The 22,599-nt window shown below is 46.0% G+C and overlaps 1 protein-coding gene across 1 annotated transcript in view; it reads right to left on the reverse strand.

Annotated features, from left to right (window-relative positions):
* The window catches only part of LOC126456197 (dynein axonemal heavy chain 8-like), a 503,569-nt gene that overhangs the window by 206,170 nt on the left and 274,800 nt on the right, over window positions 1-22,599 (reverse strand). The window contains exons 27-28 of the mRNA XM_050091951.1: window positions 8,411-8,698; window positions 4,985-5,281 (exon numbers count right to left, since the gene is read on the reverse strand). Coding sequence (XP_049947908.1) covers window positions 4,985-5,281; window positions 8,411-8,698 — 585 coding nt within the window. The remainder of the gene's footprint in view (window positions 1-4,984; window positions 5,282-8,410; window positions 8,699-22,599) is intronic.

Below are 22,599 nucleotides of genomic sequence, written 5' to 3' on the forward strand. Positions count from 1 at the left end.
GTATTCAACCACCAACTCGCAAAAGCATTAGCCGTTGGTTTAAGCAGTTTAAACAGACTGGGAGTGTGTGCAAAGGAAAAAGCACAAGCGACCGCGTGTGTCAGAGGATGATGTCCGACGGGTTCAAAAAAGTTTTGTGCGCAGTCGCAGTAAGTCGACCAATAGAGCCATTCGAGGGCTTGGAATATCCCAACAAACTGTATGGAAAATTCTGAGACGACGTTTGCTGTACAAGCCTTACCGATTACAGCTTGTACAGGCTCTTAGCCCCAATGACAAAGAGAATTGTCTCGCATTTTGTGGTTATGTGCTAGCAAAGATGGAGGATGATGCATTACAGCAGCGTGTAATTTACAGCGAAGAAGCGACGTTCCACCTTAGTGGAAAAGTCAACAGACACAATGTTCGAATGGCTCTGAGCACTAAGGGACTTAACATCTGAGGTCATCAGTCCCCTAGAACTTAGAACTGCTTAAACGTAACTAACCTAAGGACATCACACACGTACATGCCCGAGGTAGGATTCGAACCTGCAACCGTAGCGGTCGCGCGGTTCCAGACTGAAGCGCCTAGAACCGCTCGGCCACACCGGACGGCCACCATGTTCGCATATGGGGTTTGGAAAATCCACGTTCGCCATTGCAACACGATAGAGACTCACCGTAGATAAACGTGATCTGTTCCGTATCCCGTACAAAGGTTTATGGAACATTATTCTTTGCGGAAAGAACTGTAATGGCAGTCATGTACCTGGGAATGATGGAACAATGGCTGTTCCCGCATGTTATGGAAGATTCCTAGAACTTCATTTTCCAGTAAGTATGGACCTCGCCCCATAGGCACCATGATGTACGAGGCTTTTTCAATGACTCTCTTCCTCAGCGCTGGATCGGTCGCAGGGGACTTGAGGACCTGGCTCTGCACTTCTGCCCACCGAGATCCCCTGATCTCACACCCTGCGACTATTTCTTATGGCGTTATGTGAAGCAAGCTGTTTACGTCCCGCCTCTACCAACCACTCTGAACGATCTGCGGAACCAGATCACATTTGCCGTGCACTCAGTAACAGCAGATACACTTTTGCGTGTGCGGGACAACTTTGGCTACCGTGTTGATGTTTGCCGTGCAGCCAACGGTGGCCACACTGAACATTTATAACATTGTGCTGTTTGAGGCTTTCTCGGCGCTGCGTCTGCTTGATAGGTTCCCGGGAATTACGCCGGATAATATTGTAGAAACCGCACAGTATTTCAGCGAGACAACTGCCCGCCATCTTCAGTTTTCCGGCCTCCAGCACGAGTGCAATCAATGCTGGGCTCTGTTAAAAACAACCTCGGCCTGAGGAGACCAGGAATATATAAAATCCCGTGCCAATGTGGGAAGACTCATATTGGCCAGGCGTGTCGTACTGTCAAAGACAGATGCGACGAACATAAACGTCACACGAGGTTGGGTCAGCCAGAGAAATCTGCGGTTGCTGAACACTGCTTTGACACGGGACACGGTTTGAATTATGAAGAAACCAAGATCCTCTCGCATGCTTCCACATACTGGGACTCCATCATCAAAAAGGCGGTCGAAATACGTGTAAGCAGTGACCTAATAAACAGAGACACGGGGTTTCACCTGAGCAAAGCCTGGGAGCCAGCCTTGGCGGCATTAAGGAATCGTCAGCCGCAGATTAGCAACCGCACCGAGTCAACGCAGACGGGAAGCCTTAGCGCAGATGCCTAAATCGCGCGCCAACACCTCGCGCGCACGAACGGGGTCCGTCGCTCCCGGCCGCATTTTCCCGCGCCGCGACGCGCTTCCGCAGACTGCGACCCGTTTCTCCAGCAGAGGGCTCTGGTATTCTACGCTGTCTACGATTAGTCTTCGATGACGTTATGCCCCGCTGGCGCCTGCGCTACTCTAGAAAGCCAGCATATAAATTGGCGAGCTTCTCAGCGACGCGATCCACACCCTCCATCTACTATCCCAATGCAACTTCCACCATATACCCGTCCTGGACGATGAGCTTCGCCCTGACATCTTACCTTCTTACCAACTCTAACCCCATCTTCCTGCCTCCTCCTCAGGGCTCCCTCTCCTCCCCCTCCCTCCTCCTGAGCGGCTTCCCCCTCCTACTCCCCCTCCCTCTCTTGTGTCCCCTTTCAGTGTCTTTGCACTCCCTCCTGCCCCGTCTTCTCCCGCCCCACGTGTCTCCTGCCTCTTCGTGTACCCACTGATGCCCCTCCTCTCTTCATCCTGCCGCTTCCCCTGCTGCCCATTGCTCTCCCCTCCTTTTCCATCCTCTCTGACCTTTCCCTCTGCAGGTCCCACCTGGCAGTTTTATTCTTCATCGTGTGTGCTCCAAGTGGGTTTTAAGTGTGTTGTTCTGGAGTGTTTTTAATACTGTGGCCGACTTTTAACCTGTGCATGTCCATTCAGTATCTTCTCTGTGATTTAAGAATCGCCAACTGTGTTTTCTTTTTAACTTTCTGGTGACTTTTTTAACTGTCCTCCATGAACGTCTCCATGTCAGTTTATTTTTACCTCCATTTTCTCCCATTATTCTGTTTTAAGTTCCCATCTTTTATCGCCTTATGTAGGTAACATTTTATTCTTATTTTAAGTTGTCATGTCACTTGGCTGAAGAGCGGCGGATTGTGCCGCTGATAGCCCTCCCCTGCCCATATGGGGCAGGGAATGAAATAATGAAATCATAATAAAGAAAAAAAAGCGACACGACAGTACCCCTGAAGATGGCGGGCAGTTGTCTCGCTGAAATATTGTGCGGTTTCTACAATATTATCCGGAGTAATTCCCAGGAACCTATCAAGCATTTATAACATTTCTCGCATTTCTCGTTATTAAATAATTGTTGTTGTTGTTGTTGTTGTGGTCTTCAGTCCTGAGACTGGTTTGATGCAGCTCTCCATGCTAATCTATCCTGTGCAAGCTTCATCTCCCAGTACTTACTGCAACCTACATCCTTCTGGATCTGCTTAGTGTATTCATCTCTTGGTCTCCCTCTACGATTTTTACCCTCCACACTGCCCTCCAATGCTAAATTGGTGATCCCTTGACGCCTCAGAACATGTCCTACCAATCGATCCCTTCTTCTAGTCAAGTTGTGCCACAAACTTCTCTTCTCCCCAATCCTATTCAATACCTCCTCATTGGTTATGTGATCTACCCATATAACCTTCAGCATTCTTCTGTAGCACCACATTTCGATAGCTTCTATTCTCTTCTTGTCCAAACTATTTATCGTCCATGTTTCACTTGCATACATGGCTACACTCCATACAAATACTTTCAGAAACGACTTCCTGACACTTAAATCTATGCTCGATGTTAACAAATTTCTCTTCTTCAGAAACGCTTTCCTTGCCATTGCCAGTCTACATTTTATATCCTCTCTACTTCGGCCATCATCCGTTATTTTACTCCCCAAATAGCAAAACTCCTTTACTACTTTAAGTGTCTCATTTCCTAATCTAATTCCCTCAGCATCACCCGACTTAATTCGACTACATTCCATTATCCTCATTTTGCTTTTGTTGATGTTCACCTTATATCCTCCTTTCAAGACACTGTCCATTCCGTTCAAATGCTCTTCCAAGTCCCTTGCTGTCTCTGACAGAATTACAATATCATCGGCGAACCTCAAAGTTTTTATTTCTTCTCTATGGATTTTAATACCTACTCCGAATTTTTCTTTTGTTTCCTTTACCGCTTGCTCAATATACAGATTGAATAACATCGGGGAGAGGCTACAACCCTGTCTTACTCCCTTCCCAACCACTGCTTCCCTTTCATGCCCCTCGACTCTTATAACTGCCATCTGGTTTCTGTACAAATTGTAAATAGCCTTTCGCTCCCTGTATTTTACCCCTGCCACCTTTAGAATTTGAAAGAGAGTATTCCAGTCAACATTGTCAAAAGCTTTCTCTAAGTCTACAAATGCTAGAAACGTAGGTTTGCCTTTCCTTAATCTTTCTTCTAAGATAAGTCGTAAGGTCAGTATTGCCTCACGTGTTCCAACATTTCTACGGAATCCAAACTGATCTTCCCCGAGGTCGGCTTCCACCAGTTTTTCCATTCGTCTGTAAAGAATTCGCGTTAGTATTTTGCAGCTGTGGCTTATTAAACTGATAGTTCAGTAATTTTCACATTGTCAACACCTGCTTTCTTTGGGACTGGAATTATTATATTCTTCTTGAAGTCTGAGGGTATTTCGCCTGTCTCATACATGTTGCTCACCAGATGGTAGAGTTTTGTCAGGGCTGGTTCTCCCAAGGCCGTCAGTAGTTCTTATTGGTTATGAACTGTAGATTAAAACTGAAGAAACTGCAAAAAGGTGGGAATTTAAGGATATGGGACCTGGACAAACTGATAAAACCATAGGTTGTACACAGTTTCAGGGAGAGCATAAGGGAACAATTGACAGGAATGAGGGAAATAAATACAGTAGAAGAAGAATGGGTAGCTCTGAGGGATGAAGTAGTGAAGGCAGCAGAGGATCAAGTAGGTAAAAAGACGAGGGCTAGTAGAAATCCTTGGGTAACAGAAGAAATATTGAATTTAATTGATGAAAGGAGAAAATATAAAAATGCAGTAAATTAAGCAGGCAAAAAGGAATACAACGTCAAAAAAATGAGATCGACAGGAAGTGCAAAATGGCTTAGCAGGGATGGCTAGAGGACAAATGTAAGGATGTAGAGGCTTATCTCACTAGGGGTAAGACAGATACTGCCTACAGGAAAATTAAAGAGACCTTTGGAGAAAAGAGAACCACTTGTATTAAATAATTATTAAAAGCTAATTAATTACAAATTATTAAATTTATTAAATTGATATCAAAACATTATGAAAAAAACTTTGAAACTTCCTCTTTTCATTGACATAAAGCTTGTTCATTTTGGATTTGTGCTTGAATAAATACGAAGCTTTGAAAATGGGTCCATCATTTAGAGTAATCCTGTACCGTTGTACTTACAGTGGCGGTGTCCACGAGGCAGTCCGTGATGTTGAGGTTGGCGGTGTAGGGGATGGAGCGCTTGCCGAGCATGGTGATCCACGAGTGCACGAGCAGGGCGCGGTACTCCTGGTTGAAGGGCCCCGTGTAGGACAGGAAGCCGGTGAGCAGCAGGACGTCGCCCACCAGCCGGTCTATCTCCGCCTTGAACAGCGCCGACTGCTCCGTCCAGCGCACTCGCTCGCCCGCCAGACCGTCGATCAGCGCCGTAGCTGCGTCCATCTTGTTCTTGCAGCGCTCAGCCTCGTCCAGCACCGCCTGTCGCCAGTACAGTCTACGTTCGTTTGGGGTTGTTCTCGAGTGGCTTCACGTTATCTACATTTTCACATATCGCAAAAACCTTGTGAGATGTCATAAGCAGTTATTTTGACCACGGTAAATTAAAACTTCCTGACAGATTAAGACTGTGCACCAAAGCGACAATCGAGCTCTGAGCCTCGGCTTTCCCGGGAAATCTTCTTACCATTTGAGCTATCCCCGATGATCTTTGTTTCAATAGTCCTATTACCGTAAGGTATTCGGAGAGATTCCGTGACGTTTGGAAAGTAGGAGGGGACTATTTGCAGAATTTAAACTGTGGAAACGAATCGACAGCCGTACTCGAATAGCGCAGTCAGTAGAGCATTGCCTGTGAAAGGGAAAGGTCTCTGGCTAAAGTCCTGGTCCACCAGATAGTTTTAATCTGCAAAGAAGTTTCAAAGTAACGCAAACTCCCCTGTGGAATGAAAGATGTATTCTATAAATGACCCATAGGTGGTTGCTAAATCATTTCTGTCCTACGTCCTTCCTTACAGGAGTGGTAGCCCCACAAGGCACACAGGAGAGTTCCTGTGAATTTAGGAAAGAGGTACTGACAAAATTACAGCTGTGACGAGCGGTCGTAGTCTTGCCTCGGTAGTTGAGATAGTGACTGTGTGTTGTTTTGTAACTTGCTGACAGATTAAGACTGTGTCCCGGACTAGGACTCGAACCCTTAACATTACATTTCGCGAGCAATTGTTCTTCTGACTGAGCTATCCAGGCACGACGCACGACTCAGTCTTACAGCTTCCATTTCGCCACTATCTCTCTCCTATATGGAGGCTATCGTGCTTGGAAAGAAGTACTGTTGGTGCAAGAACCATGCCCTTTTGGGGTGGGATGGGGGCGAAAACGGGGTGACGTAAGAGAGAGGGAGAAGGAGGAAGTGAACATAGTGAGAGGGAGGGGGGTGGAGGAGGAGGAGGACAAATAGGGAGGCAGGAGGAAATGCGTGCAGTATATAGGATGTGGCGGTTATAAGTGCAGATATTTTTACTGGTGACTGAGGACGGTGTACTGCAGACTAATAATTATAGCTATTACAAGTCGTATGTTTTTAGGTTGGGTAGTACCTCTACGAACGCGTGGCTCAAGCAACTCACTGTTGACTATTTTCGCCGAGATGAATTTGTGAAGCTCTTTCTCTTGAATAAATCATCCATTTTTTTCTGAAATTGTAATGATTGGCTTATTTGTACATGTATATCATATCTACCAATTTAAGTCCCATTCGGATAATGCCTTTGTGGTGTGTATTTTTCATTTTGTCTTAGGGTATAGAAAAGGAAATGTCCTCACTGATTCACTGACTCATCATCGCGCAGCCCAGTACTGATCTTATACTGTAGGCATAGTTTAAGAAAGGATTTTCGAAATTCCACCCGTAAAGGGATGAAAGGTTATTTGAAAAAGTTTCTATTAAGGCAATTTTGAAGATGGGTCAGAAGTTGGGATTTGACTTCGAGGTTAGAAATAAAGAAATATGTGTCGAGGATTGAAGTTTCTATGGAAATGCCACCACAAGAACTCAAAAGGCAGCATTAACAAAAACTTCGGACTCCAGCTACCAGAATCGCTTCTTGGTCAGATGTCCATTAGAAAAAGACCATACTGCTATGTCCTTAATTAGCGCGAAAAGTTTAGAACGTGTTGCAATTTGTGAAGTAAATCAAAGAAAGCTATTTAACAATCACCACGACTAATCGGCTTTCTCGGAATTGTATAAAAAGAAGCGGCTCATTACTACATCAACTTTTCAGTAGGGTAATATATGTTTATAAAATTATCTTTGTTGCAGTTACCACACAAACGCCAGCGAAGGAGCGGGTGCTAAGCTAGATTGCCGCTACTATATGATTGCCGCTTATAGACGAGAATAGTAGAGTGTAATCTGTATATTTTGCCCGTTAGTAGTTTGACACAAAAAACTGAGGATGAGATCACGGCAGGTGCCATAATTTGAATTCCCAGAAGCTTCACTCAGTGGAAGAGGGGTCAAAAAAAGCGAACACGTGTTTCAGTTTTCCGTAGATAGGCGACCGTTCCTAAGAAAATAGCGGCCAAAGTTTTTGAAGCACTTTATGTGTCTTTTAGCGAGTAAACAGTTCAACCGAAGCGGTGGCACAGTGGCTATCACTGCAGCTTCACACTTTTGCTTCCCGTGTTCGAAACCCCATTACTATTTTTATTCCTGTTTTTCATTTATCTACCCACATCCATAGAAGATTACCACAAGAATGTTTTCCAATGTATATTGAAATAAAGTTGTTTTGATTCGTCTACTTATTGTATGTCTGGCGAATGAATTAAAAAAAAAGTGAATATGAACATTATTTGAAATTTTTTCTTGAAAGTCGTGTAGTGTATCTTGATTCACAATCAAATGCAAGAGCCAGTTTTCGGTAAAGTGATCCGATATGTCAGGTGTGCCACGAAATTATTATTAACGCGCGAAATCTTGAGCACTATTAACAACATTTCTTTCTCGAGTGAGATTCATACGAAAAAATGTCGCTGTGGCAAACCTGCCTTTGTGTGATGCTCGTGGTATTCGGAATTACCATGTTTCGAATGTTGAACACAATACAAGGATTAATAGAAGAATTGATATAAGAATGAAATATAAGAATATGAGAGTTTAAACAGACTGTAACACCTGGCAGTACCATACAAAAATTATGTAATAAATGTATGACACTTATTGTGGGACGCAGTTGCAATTTTACAATTAATATAACGACCTTGTATCTCCTGAATCGATAAGGAATATTCATGTAGTAACCTTCAGCAGACATGGGTAGATAAATGAAAAAACAATAATCGGGTTCGAGTAAGGGGCGCAAAAGTAAGAGGCCGCCACGCTAGCCGCCATGCCGAAGTTTCGGCTGAAATTATTGCGCGCTTAAAGACATTTAAAGTACGTCGAAAATTTTGACAGCAGTTTACTGATACGCTCGAGTATCTGCAGAGAAGCCGAGACACGTGTTCGCTTATTCTGACTCGTCTCCCGCTGAGCGGAGTTTCTGGGAAATGGCACTTCCCGTGTTCGCCTCGTGAGCAGACAAAGTAAGAGGTGGAAGTGCTGACCTGCTTCTCGGCCATGGCCTTGTCGAACTGCGCTTTGACGGCGTCCAGTTCGCGCTGCTTCTCGTCGAGCAAGGCCTGCGCCTCGTTGAGCTCCTTCTCGGCGGTACTCAGCTTTGCCATCTGAATGGCCAGGTTGGCCTTCAGCGGCAGCACCTCCTTGTTGACAGCGTAGAAAGACGTCATGGACACCGTCCACTGCAGCAGACCCGCCACGTTGCCGCACGCCTGCTTCGCCGCCTCGTACGTGTACAACGGGGAGTCCAGATACGGCATCAGCAGGTCGATCATCTGCGATAACGGAACATTCATTTCTCAGGCGGCAAGTGTTAACAAACAAGCATATACAAAACAATTCCACTCCTTACAAGGAAAACATTTTTTTAAAGCTGACGAATCGGTTTGTTCAGATTTCTTTACGTACTACATGAATATGTAATAAAAAATGGGGGTTCCTATTAAAAAAAAACGCAGTTGATATCCGTTTGACCTATGGTATCACCCTCTAGGGGGCCAACCATAGCGCCATCTGGTTTCCCCCTTCAAACTACACGAGTTTCGTTCTCTGTAGTTTTTTCGTTTGATGCTTATTTCGTGAGTATTTGGCCTGATCACTATCAATGGACCACCCTGTATATACAGGGTGCGTCAAAAAAATGTATACACACTTTGAACTGTCATAGACAATTTATTTCCCGTTCTACAAGGTCAAATATCTGTGAGAAAGTAATGTTATGTTTCTTCAACAGGTGGCAGCAGTGGCAAGGAAGTAACTGCAACATGGCGGACGTGCGTTTGAGCTTTGAAGCGCGGAATCAGATAATTAAGTGGTACTGGAAGTTTGAGAATGTGGTGGTGGTGTGTTGGGGCTTATGGGCGCTCAACATCGAGGTCATCAGCGCCCTGACACACATTAAAAGCAACGAATGTGGACAGACCTAAGAAAACTAAAGCACACACTCAAACAAAGCAGGAAAAGAAGGAAAATGCTACATAAGAAAGTAAAACCTAAGGAAAGGGGAAACATAGCAACAAGAATGTCACCGGAAATTGTTATTGGCTGGCCACTTACATAAAATATGGGCGAGCTTGTCACACAGTGAGCAAATTAAAATCCTCTCCCTAAAATCTTTGTAAAAACATTTGACAGGGCACAGAGCTTTAAAACTTTAACCACATTCGTCCGAGTGCTGCCTAAAAGAGATGGCAGGTCCGCTGGCAAGTCAGCCGCGACCCGCTAGTCAGAAAATAAAACGCAATCCAATAAAACGTGGCGCCCAGTGACCTGGACGCCGCAAGCACTACAAATTGGAGGGTCCTCTCGCCGGAGCAGGAAGCCGTGCGTCATAGGGCTGTGGCCTATTCGAAGCCGAGTGAGGAGAACCTCGTCCCGTCGATGGGAATGAAAGGAAGTACACCACACACGCGTTGTGGGCTTGACTATACGGAGCTTATTGTCAGTCACTTCCAGCCACTCATCCTCCCACCGGCGCATGACCTGTGAGCTCAACAGCGAGGTGAGTGCGTGCAAGGGGATAGCACACTGAGATACTTGTGGGGCGAGACACGCCTCCTTGGCTGCGAGATCTGCCCTTTCATTCCCAGCAATGCCAACATGCCCCGGAACCCAGCAGAAAGCTACAACCTTCCCCAGTCGCTGTAGTCGGAGGAGGGCATCCTGGATGGTCTGGACAATTTTGTCTGCCGGATACAAACGTTGCAACGAGTGAAGGGCACTGAGTGAATCGAAACAGACAAGAAATTTAGGAGAGGAAGAATGTCTCATGTGCTCCAGTGCCCGCAAGATCGCAAACAATTCTGCATCAAAGACAGTAAAAGTCTGAGGCAGTCAGATCTTGAGGACACGATATGGAAAAACAACTGAGCAACCAACAGAATCCCCTTGTTTCGACCCATAGTCGTGGTGCTCAGATAAAATGGCAGAAAATGCTGCATTAAAAACGGTGGCAGGAGTGCAATCTCTCTTGTACTGCAATAAATCTAAAGCCACTCCGGGGCTCTTCAGTAACGAGGGTGGCAGGCGGTTAAAACCTTGGATTTGGGGTTGTACAGACTCCACACCGAGGGACTCTAGTACACGTTGCACACGGATCCCAAACGGCAACGTAGCCCGGGGACTACGGGAAAGAAGGCGGTCCAGAGGTGGATGGGCAACAAGACGTTGAGCAGGCGAGCTGGGAGCTGCAAGAAACTTACAAGCCTGGCGCACCAGCAGGAGCTGCCGCCGGATGGTAAGTGGCGGTTCGCCAGCCTCAGCACAGAGGCTGGGTACGGGACTGGTCCGATAAGCACCCGTAGCCAGTCGGATCCCAGCATGGTGAACAGCGTCAAGGATCCGCAAATAAGATGGCCTCGCTGACCCATATACTGTGCACCCATACTCCAGCCGTGAACGCACAAAAGCTCCATAAAACTGAAGGAGACGCGCACTGTCCACGCCCCAAGACCTGTGGCTGAGGCACTTGAGGATGTTCAGTGCCTTCAGCGTTCTGGCTTTCAAGTCACGTAGGTGTGGCAGCCATGACAACCTGGACTCAAAACTTAGGCCCAGAAACCGCACTGTGTCTCTAAAATGTAGGACAGTATCCCCCATATGCAAGGCAGGCAAAGTAAAAAGATGACGAGAACGATTAAAATGAACACAAACACACTTATCGGCAGAAAACCGAAAACCCGTCTTTGCAGCCCACTCCTCTAACCGCCGCACTGTTAGCTGCAACTGACGGCTCACGGTTGCAACACTGTTGGAGGAACAGAAAACAGCAAAGTCGTCCACAAATAAGGAGCGCTGTACTGGACTCCTCACAGTAGACGTTATACTGTTGATGGCTATGGCAAAGAGGGTAACGCTTCAAACACTGCCCTGGGGGACACCGTTCTCTTGCTCAAAGCGATCAGACAGTGTGTTACCAACGCGGGTCCGAAAAAACCGCTGAGACAGGAAAGACCGAATGAAAATCGGGAGGCGGCCACGAAAGTCCCATTGATGCATTTGTGCAAGAATACAGTGTCTCCAAGTAGTATCATATGCCTTACTGATATCAAAGAAGATACCGGTACAGTGATGCTGACGGAGAAAAGCCTGCTGAATAGCCGCCTCTAGGAGGGTCAGGTTGTCGACCGTGGACCGAAATTTTCGGAATCCACACTGAAAGCGGCTAAGGAGCTGTCTGGTCTCTAACAGCCAGACCAGACGCCGGTTAACCATCCGTTCCAGGGTCTTTCCGACACAGCTTGTCAAGGCGATACTACGGTGACTACCGGGACATGTGCGGTCCTTTCCTGGTTTGAGGAGAGGGATGAGGATTGCCTCCCTCCACGAGGTGGGGAACACTCCTGTCTGCCATACGAGATTAAAACATTCGAGGAGGATTTCCTTTGACGCCGCTGGCAGATGTCGAAGCATGGAGTACCGGATGCGGTCGTAACCTGGTGCAGTGTCAGAAGTCTCAGTAAGTGCCGATTCAAGTTCCCACATGGAGAAAGGGGAATTGTAGGCCTCAGAACTGTTCGACCGAAAGTCCAAGGTCGCTCTTTCGACAGTCGCACGGTAGCGACGAAACGCTGGATCCTGATTTGCAGTGGCAGTACTTTGTGCAAAATGCTCTGCCACCGTCTGAGCAATGGCTCTGGGTGTCGTTTGGAGGCATCCCTGGCTCAGGACAGCAGCTATTGGTAAACGGCTATGTTTACCGGAAATCCTCCGGATGGCTTCCCATACTCTTGTGGAACAACTGAAACGGTTGATGGAGTCCAGGAACTCCTGCCATGACCTTTTCTTGCTCTCTTTAATGACACGGCGTGCCCTGGCTCTCGCGATTCGAAAGGCGGTAAGATTGACCGCTGTTGGGCGGCATTTAAATCGGCGAAGTGCCGCACGCCTGTCCCGGATGGCTGAACGGCACTCTTCTGTCCACCAAGGCACAAGGCGCCGCTTAAGAGTGCCAGAAGACTGTGGTATGGACAAGTCAGCAGCATGATGGACCACAAGCGTGCTGTGATCCACCCATTCCTGTACGTCATTGTGGTGGTCAAAGACAGCCAGCCGAATGAACAGAGGCCAGTTAGCGCTGCCAATCATCCACGATGGTGGCCGCTGCTCCAGCAGTACACCATCCAGGATATGAATGCGGATAGGGAAGTGATCGCTGGAATGAAGGTCGTCACTGACCTCCCAGTGAACAGAGTCGGTGAGGGTTGGAGAGCAGAAAGATAGGTCAATGGCTGAGAATGACCCTGTAGCAGTAGAGAAATGAGTCGGAGTACCTGTGTTGAGGATGCACAACACTTGAGATGTTAGGAGGCTCTCCAAAATTCGACCTCGAGCGCAAAGAGAAGTGGAGCCTCACAGGACATGATGGGCATTGAAGTCTCCCACGAGGAGAAATGGGCGGGGGAGTTGGTCGATAAGATCTGTGAGAGCGTCTAAGGTCATTGCATCCAGAGGGGGTAAATAGAGGGAGCAAACGGTAAGCCTCCGAGGTGAATGAATTTCAACTGCAACTGCTTGCAGGTCAGTATCCAGGGGGAGAGCAGAGGAGTGGTGGTCATTATTGACAAACACAGTGACTCCGCCTTTGGCCCTTTCTCCAGTCAGGTCATCTTTGCGATATGACATATAGCCCATTAGTACAGGAGCATCAGATGGTTTTAAATGCGTTTCCTGTAAACACAAGCACAGGGGGCGTTGCCGTGCTAGGAGGTTCAGTTACTCCACATGAGCCCGGAATCCATTCATGTTCCACTGTATAATGGGAGCCATCTATCAGTGTGGGAGTACCTTCATTCTCACTTTCTGTCGGGGAGGAGAGCCCACAACAGGTGGAGGCTCAGTTTTGGGGCGAGATGATTGGCCCAGTCTGACATCAACCTCCATCGCCTCAGAAGAGGAGTCGAGAGAGACATCAGAGAGAATGACATCCACATCAGGATACTGTATAACTGCAGTCTCCTTTAGTGGGCGAGTCTTCACCTTTGTCTTTAGCTTCGATGTTCTGGCCTGAGGTGGCATTGGAGCCAAAACCTCAGAAGCAGTAGGGGGTGTAGCAGCGCTGGGCAGTGCACAAGACTGGACCCGGGAAGGGGCAGGAAGTTCCATGATGTCAGCTACCACGGCCTGGTCAGAAGGCCCGGGGGGAGCAGCAGGCTTCACAGGAACGGCAGCAGCACACGTACATTGACAAGCGCAGGTGCTAGTGCTGACAGTAGCAACCTCCGTTTGTGTAGCGGCATCGGTTTTCAAGACTGGATGTTTGAGAACGGAAGAAAAGGAAGCAGCGAACGTGGGTGGCTGCATGGACTTGTAAATTTTCTTTGCCTAACTGTACGGGATGCGTTTTGTAGTTTTTAGTTCCTGGATCTTCCGTTCCTCAAGGAAAACTCTGCATTCCCTACTCCACACAGGGTGATCCCCAGAGCAGTTGACACACTTGGGAGGAGAGGAGCAACCAACTCCCTCATGGGCGGCTTTACCACAATTCCCGCAAGTGACTTCCCCTCTACAGCCGAGAGTAGTGTGTCCAAAGTGTTGGCATTTAAAACACCGCATGGGGTTGGGGTAATAAGGCCACACATTGAGACGTAGGAAACCTGCCTTCACATGCTCTGGCAATTTGGTGCTGTTAAATGTAAGGATAAATGAGTCAGTCTTTATGAGAGCACCATCCACCCGTTTCATAACGTGTTGCACGTCGACAATTCCTTCCTGGGACCGTTCAGCCTTCAGTTCGTCTTGGGGAATGTCAACGAGATCTCTGCAAGTCACAACACCCTTGCTGTAGTTCAAGGTGTTGTGAAATTCAGTCTCTATCGCAAACTCCCCAAGAAACTGTGCCTTCTGAAGGTTCTGGACTTGCTGGAAGCTAGATGTTTCAACCAACAAGGTGCCATTTCGCAAGCGCTTTACAGATTTTAATGTGCCAGCAATACCTTCTAAGCCCTTCTGTATATAAAATGGCGAAACTTTTTCAAAACTCCCATCTTTTCTCTTAATTATGAAAAACACATTCTGCGAAGCAGCATGCGTTCTGTTACTACTACCTGAATCAGGAGGACTGGCTACACGAGCCCTCTTGTTGGATTGGGTGTTAGAACCCACCATCGGTCCACCCTTTCCGCTGGCAGGAGAAGAATAAAAGTTCGAGGGTTCCATCTCGGTCCCACGAGCAGCTAGGGAACTAGAAGTCCACCTAGACAGAGCCCCGCGTGCCTAGGTAAGCCTTATACAACTGGGGTGCGGCAGGTGCCCCAGAGGTTGCCCGCTTGCGACTGTTCCACCCCAACAGCCATGCATCTTAAAGGCGCGCAGCACACCGTAAGATTGAGGTTTTTTTTTTTTAGAGGTTTACCTTCCTTACAATACAGGCGGTCAAGCCAAGATTACCATTCCCCGCAGCACACAACATTCCACTGTCGCGCCATGAGGTGGTCGCTGAAGCATGTCCAGGGGTTATGGTGACAGGAGACTGGCGGCGCTGACCAGTCCCCAGCTCAGGACCCTGGGGTCGCCAAGCCCGTACTCAGCAAATGAATGCTGAGCCCCTGGGGGGGTTTGAGAATGTAGCTGCGGTTCGAAGACAGTGGAGAAGTGAGTATGGTACAGAAACACCTTCAAGGTTAACAATTACATGTCTACGAGACAAATTCGAAATTCATGGAACAGTGTGTGATGTGCATAAAGGTCGATCAGGGCGACCTCGTACAGCTACAAGCGATGATTCCACAACTGCAGCCTCTTGGAACTGTTTCAGCGTTCGCCTCAAAAATCTCCAAGGCAAGCGGCACGTGATATTAATGAAAGTGCTAGTAGTGTGCTACGCATTCTGAAGAAAGGCAAGTTTCGTGTGTACATTCCAAGGTTGGTGCAACAGCTAAGTGACGACGATCCAGATCGAAGGTTAGAACTTTGTGAATGGGTTCACGAGATGGTGAGACGTGAAACGGGATTTATGGGTAGCATAATTTGGTCGGATGAAGCTCAATTCAAACTCAATGGAACTGTCAATAGGCACAATTGTATGTACTGGGCTGAAGATAATCCTCACATTACAGTTGAAAAGGCTGTGAATTTGCCTGGTGTAAATGTGTGGTGTGGTTTGTCTGCAAGGGGACTCATTGGGCCTTTCTGCTTTGAAGGTACTGTTACTGGAGAAACGTACCTAACAATGCTTGCTGACTCCATATTCCCTGCCATTCGTGCATTATACGGTAATGATGAGTTTTATTTCCAACAAGATGGCGCCCCGACGCACTACCATAGGGACGCACGAGCATACCGGATCACAATGCCAGGCCAGTGGATAGGACGCAGGGGACCAATCAAGTTTCCTGCACGCTCTCCAGACCTCACGCCGTTGGATTTCTTCTTATGTGGCACAGTAAAAGATGAGGTGTACAAACGTAAACCACGTAACCTGGACACACTTTGGAATGAGATTCAAGCAGTGTGCGCTGAAATCTAGTTGGACACTTTGGTACGATGTAGGGAATCAGTGGTGACTCGTACTCAGAAATGTATTGATGCTGAAGGCCACCAGTTTGAACATTAATCACATTTGCAAAGTACATTTATTTTTCCAATTGGACTTTAAGCTCTCCATTTCCAGAAATTTAAAATTGTAGAATGGGAAATAAATTTTCTATGATGCTTCAAAGTGTGTATACATTTTTTTGACGCACCATATATATACAGGGTGTTACAAAAAGGTACCGCCAAACTTTCAGGAAACATTCCTCACACACAAATAAAGAAAAGATGTTATGTGGACATGTGTCCGGAAACGCTTAATTTCCATGTTAGAGCTCATTTTAGTTTCGTCAGTATGTACTGTACTTCCTCGATTTACCGCCAGTTGGCCCAATTGAAGGAAGGTAATGTTGACTTCAGTGCTTATGTTGACATGCGACTCATTGGTCTACAGTACTAGCATCAAGCACATCAGTACGTAACATGAACAGGTTAGTGTTCATCACGAACGTGGTTTTGCAGTCAGTGGAATGTTTACAAATGCGGAGTTGGCAGATGCCCATTTGATGTATGGATTAGCACGGGGCAATAGCCGTGGCGCGGTACGTTTGTATCGAGACAGATTTCCAGAACGAAGGTGTCCCGACAGGAAGACGTTCGAAGCAATTGATCGGCGTCTTAGGGAGCACGGAACATTCCAGCCTATGTCTCGCGACTGGAGAAGACCGAGAACGACGAGGACACCTGCAATGGACAAGGCAATTCTTCGTGCAGTTGACGATAACCCTAATGTCAGCGTCAGTGAAGTTGCTGCTGTACAAGGTAACGTTGACCACGTCACTGTATGGAGAGTGCTACGGGAGAACCAGTTGTTTCCCTACCATGTACAGCGTGTGCAGGCACTATCAGCAGCTGATTGGCCTCCACGGGTACAGTTCTGCGAATGGTTCATCCAACAATGTGTCAATCCTCATTTCAGTGCAAATGTTCTCTTTACGGATGAGGCTTCATTCCAACGTGATCAAATTGTAAATTTTCACAATCAACATGTGTGGGCTGACGAGAATCCGCACGCAATTGTGCAATCACGTCATCAACACAGATTTTCTGTGAACGTTTGGGCAGGCATTGTTGGTGATGTCTTGATTGGGCACCATGTTCTTCCACCTACGCTCAATGGAGCACGTTATCATGATTTCGTACGGGATACTCTACCTGTGCTGCTAGAACATGTGCCTTTACAAGTACGACACAACATGTGGTTCATGCACGATGGAGCTCCTGCACAGTTCAGTCGAAGTGTTCGTACGCTTCTCAACAACAGATTCGGTGACCGATGGATTGGTAGAGGCGGACCAATTCCATGGCCTCCACGCTCTCCTGACCTCAACCGTCTTTACTTTCATTTATGGGGGCATTTGAAAGCTCTTGTCTACGCAACCCCGGTACCAAATGTAGAGACTCTCCGTGCTCGTATTGTGGACGGCTGTGATACAATACGCCATTCTCCAGGGCTGCATCATCGCATCAGGGATTCCATGCGACGGAGGGTGGATGCATGTATCCTCGCTAACGGAGGACATTTTGAACATTTCCTGTAACAAAGTGTTTGAAGTCACGCTGGTACGTTCTGTTGCTGTGTGTTTCCATTCCATGATTAATGTGATTTGAAGAGAAGTAATAAAATGAGCTCTAACATGGAAAGTAAGCGTTTCCGGACACATGTCCACATGACATACTTTCTTTCTTTGTGTGTGAGGAATGTTTCCTGAAAGTTTGGCCGTACCTTTTTGTAACACCCTATGTTGTTGTTGTGGTCTTCAGTCCTGAGACTGGTTTGATGCAGCTCTCCATGCTACTCTATCCTGTGCAAGCTTTTTCATCTCCCAGTACCTACTGCAACCTACATCCTTCTGAATCTGCTTAGTGTATTCATCTCTTGGTCTCCCTCTACACCATATATATATATATATATATATATATATATATATATATATATATATATATATATATATGTGTGTGTGTGTGTGTCTCCTAAGAGTCGTCGCCAGGCCCATTTTTTCTGGTGTTTAAGCAGATATTTGCAATTTCGTTCTTGCATTATGTAGCTGGAGTCTGCCCAAACAGACAATGCTCATTACGTCTTTCATACGACAATCAGGGTCGTTGGAAAGTGTCGGGTCTGTTTTCCGTTACAAACAAAATGACTTTTAAAGCTGTATTTTTTGTGCTCTTTCGATAGAGCGAGCCCATATTACTCTAGTGCGATATTTGTGTTATCGATAATTATCAACTTGGACAGTAAAACTCGAAGAATAACCAGTACCAGGGCGACAGCAGTGTCCTGGCCCGCGCTAACTGCTACCACCAAGCTTGTAGCTCTACTGAGCCTCTGCTGGATTGCTGTTCATTCTTCGTGTTTTAATGTCCCTGTTGAGATATATCGATAAAACAAATATCGGACTGCAATTTTTCTGTATATAAATGAACAATCACTGGTCGGTTTCTTGCCTGTTTTTCGGTACAAATTTTGCAATTGATTTTAAACTAGCTTCCCAATAAGCTAGAAACTTCAACATTTCAACATAGCTTAGAACTATATAACACTGTAACATTAATTCGCTTTCGAGTCTGGTGTGTGGCGGAAGGTACTTAGTTTCTGTCTGTCTGTCTGTTCGGCATAAATTTTGCACTTGATTTTAAATTAACTTCCCGATAAGCTAAAGACTTGAAACTTTCAACTTAACTCAGAACTTGATGACAACGCAATATTAACTAGCTTTCTTTTCTCGTGTGTGGCTGAGAGTAGGTACTTAGTGTAAGAACTGGGTGGCACTGTTATTTCCCTGTTGTCTTGTTCCAGTCGCGAATGTTTCGCGTTAAGAACGACTGCTCTAAGGTTCCCTGTGAGCTCGAATCTCTCTAATTTTCACATTCGCGGTCTTTTCGCGAGATATGGATAGGAGGAAGCAATATGTTGGTTGACTCAGGTGAAGAGAAACTGAAATAAACCTGAAGTTTACAGTATGTCACTGTTGAAATCTCATCAAAATGTTTAGCATCAATTGAAAAATACACACACACAAGACTAAAAAAACAGAAAATAAATGCTTAAATAGAATTTTTTAAATGTAATTGGTTTTAAAACGGACTGATAAATATTAAATCTCTCTCCTAGTTCCATACAGATTCCTAGCACCATACAGATAGTCCTGAAAATTTGTGCCATGACATTTCCTGTAAAACTGAAAACATGGGGCCTAATTAATTTTCTGTACAAAATATTTACCTTTCGCACGATAAAATGGTTGAATATTCAATTGATTTTGCACTTGTGGAATCATCAAACACTGCCTATAAAATCCAATGCAAACCGTCGTTAAAACGACACAAGATTCCTTTCTTCTACATATACCCTTAAGGGAGTCATTCCACTTACCTTTGCACCCCGAACTAGCGCTACAGTTCGTCCGAATTTCCCAGGATTGGTCCTAGTTTTGAGGGCGTCCAGAGCAGACCTGGAGGGATTTTTATACAACTGTCCGGCGTAAACCTAGACCTTTTTTCGTGTCTGGGGATTCAAATGATTGGAAATAAATAGATTGTAACAGATCTTAGTTGACATTCGTTAAATGAGGACCACACCGAATATAGTTTCTTTCGTTTTAGTCTGTTAAAAACGCAGCGGCAAGCACGCTTAGACGCTCTGCTGTACACATACGGTATGTTCCAATATGATATTTACAATTTTGATCACGTATATTTCAGAAATGGGAATAGGTAGAAAGGTATGATACGCGGCAAAATATTGACACACATCTAAAGCTGTTTTTTTTCCTTATTTTCCCATATTAGTTATTGACTGGTTACCCTGTCCCTCTCCCCCCATCCCCCCAGCAGTTGGCACAGTGTATAGAATGGTTGGTACAGACCAGATCTGACACCCAGGTTCTGTGGAAACCCATTACATTTTTGTCTTTGGGTGGGATTTACACGGAGTGTAAGCTCGCATCAGAGCAGCGACAGCACTCGTAAATTGTGGACATGTTAGGCCAGACATGGAACTGGAATACCACTTAGATGTCCTTTGTGTTACAGATGGCGCACACATTTAAGGTAACTATCTGCCCCCCTGCCCCCCCCCCCTCCCTTTTTTCGTGAGACACGATTTTTCTAGTTCTGTCCCGAATTTTTTCAAAGGTAATTCGGGACACCTATTTGTCTCGGATTTAACAAATAGGAACCGGTTTGTCCCGAATTAGATGTTTATTACACCTGTATCGGTATGCTGTACTGAAAGTGTATTTTCCCAAATGAGTAATTATGGAGCAGTGACAAAACACAATTTGTTGCAGACACTACGAAAGCAATGTTCATGACTAGAGTGAATTATAATGAAGCTTGAGTTAAATATTTTCATATGCTGTTAAAAAATACTGACATGCCGAAAAAATACAGCACTGATAAATACGGCATGTTTGCTCGCAATCAAATGGTTCAAATGGCTCTAAGCACTGTGGGACTTAACATGTGAGGTCATCAGTCCCCTAGACTTAGAACTGCTTAAACCTAAATAACGTAAGGACATCACGCACATCCATGCCCGAGGCAGGATTCGAACCTGCGACCGTAGCAGCAGCACGGTTCCGGACTGAAGCGCCTACAACCGCTCGGCCACAACGGCCGGCTGCTCACAATCAGTCATCTTGGGAGTTATTAATAAAATATAAATTAATGTAGTCGTACTTTTTGTAACAAATTAGAGTGATTTAATGTGTTCTGAATTTGAGTCTGGAAAATATGGTCACCTTAAACGCACTGAATTCCATTAAGCGGCTGCTAGAACCTTAGGTGTATATGAACATTATGCTACAAACCGCGCTTCTCTACCTCTCCCTATTTCTGAAATATATGTGATCGATCATTTTGGAACAACCTGTATTTTCCTTGCTTCATTATCGAGACAATGAGAAGCCGCCGAGAATAACCGATTGCATGCCCCGTGACACCGTCCCGCCCGCCAGACAACAGAGTATCTTAAATGTCATTTGCCTTCTACTCATTGACCTTTATAAAACGACTTTATTGACGTTCATGTCCGTTACCGCAAATTAGTACTACGGCTGAACGCGAACATCTCTACAATGCGCTTTCATAAATTCCTGGTCCTCTGGTATGTTATTTACACTACTGGCCATTAAAATAGCTACACCACTAAGATGACGTGCTACAGAAGCGAAATTTAACCGACAGGAAGAAGATGCTGTGATATGCAAATTATTAGCTTTTCAGAGCATTCACACAAGGTTGCCGCCGGTGGCGACACCTACAACATGCTGACGTGAGGAAAGTTTCCAACCGATTTCTCATACACAAACAGCAGTTGACCGGCGATGCCCGGTGAAACTTTGTTGTGATGCCTGTGTAAGGAGAATCAATGCGTACCAACACGTTTCCCACTTTGATAAACGTCGGATTGTAGCCTATCGAGGTTGCAGTATATCGTATCGCGACATTGCTGCTCGCGTTGGTCGAGATCCAATGACTGCTAGCAGAATATGGAATCGGTGGGTTCAGGAGGGTAATACGGAACGCCGTGCTGGATCCCAACGGCCTCGTATCATTAGCAGTCGAGATGACAGGCATCTTATCCACATGGCTGTAACGGATCGTGCAGCCACGTCTCGATCCCTGAGTCAACAGATGGGGACGTTTGCAAAATAACAACCATCTGCACGAACAGTTCGACGACGTTTGCAGCAGCATGGACTATCAGCTCGGAGACCATGGCTGCGGTTACCCTTGATGCTGCATCACAGACATGAGCGCCTGCGATGGTGTACTCAACGACGAACGTGGGTGCACGAATGGCAAAACGTCATTTTTTCGAATGAATCCAGGTTCTGTTTACAGCATCATGATGGTCGCATCCGTGTTTGGCGACATCGCGGTGAACGCACATTGGAAGCGTGTATTCGTCATCGCCATACTGGCGTGATGGTATGGGGTGCCATTGGTTACACGTCTCGGTCACCTCTTGTTCGCATTGACGGCACTTTGAACAGTGGACGTTACGTTTCAGATGATTTACTACCCGTGGCTCTACCCTTCATTCGATCTTCTCGTTCTGGGTACTGGTTTCTCAGGATCTCTGCTCCCTAACTGCGTGAAAATCTAATCAAATATCAGTTCTAGTGTAATATATTTATCGAATGAATACCCGTTTATCATCTGCATTTATTCTTGGTGTAGCAAGTTCAATGGCCAGTAGTGTATATCTGCTGGTCGGATGGAGGTGCGCGCCCGCTCTCGTTGTCAGCACCAAACGCAAGCCAGGAAACATTCCCCCTCTCGTGTCCCTGCTTCCCGCGGAACACCGTGGCTATCGTTCAACTCATCGTCTAAGACCGTTTGTGTCCTGGAAAATAACCCGATTTGACCGAGATGTCCGACATTTGCGAAGTTTCTGCCTGGGCTAGGCAATTTAAGTTATGGCAGGCCTATCCCAGCAATACGTCAGCTTAGTTACACGTTATCGCACCTGGAACAATTTAAGCCACAACAGTATATGAATCAGTTTTAAATGATAAAGGGAAAAATTGCTCCGTCCAGTACATAATTAAATGAACTTGTATACTGCTAATTTTAACTTTGTCGTACCCCTGAGATACGTCTTCACTTACGCTTAGGGCTAGGACTACCCTCT

Source organism: Schistocerca serialis, chromosome 2 (assembly GCF_023864345.2).
Source record: "Schistocerca serialis cubense isolate TAMUIC-IGC-003099 chromosome 2, iqSchSeri2.2, whole genome shotgun sequence".
In the NCBI taxonomy this organism is placed as follows: Eukaryota; Metazoa; Arthropoda; class Insecta; order Orthoptera; family Acrididae; genus Schistocerca; species Schistocerca serialis.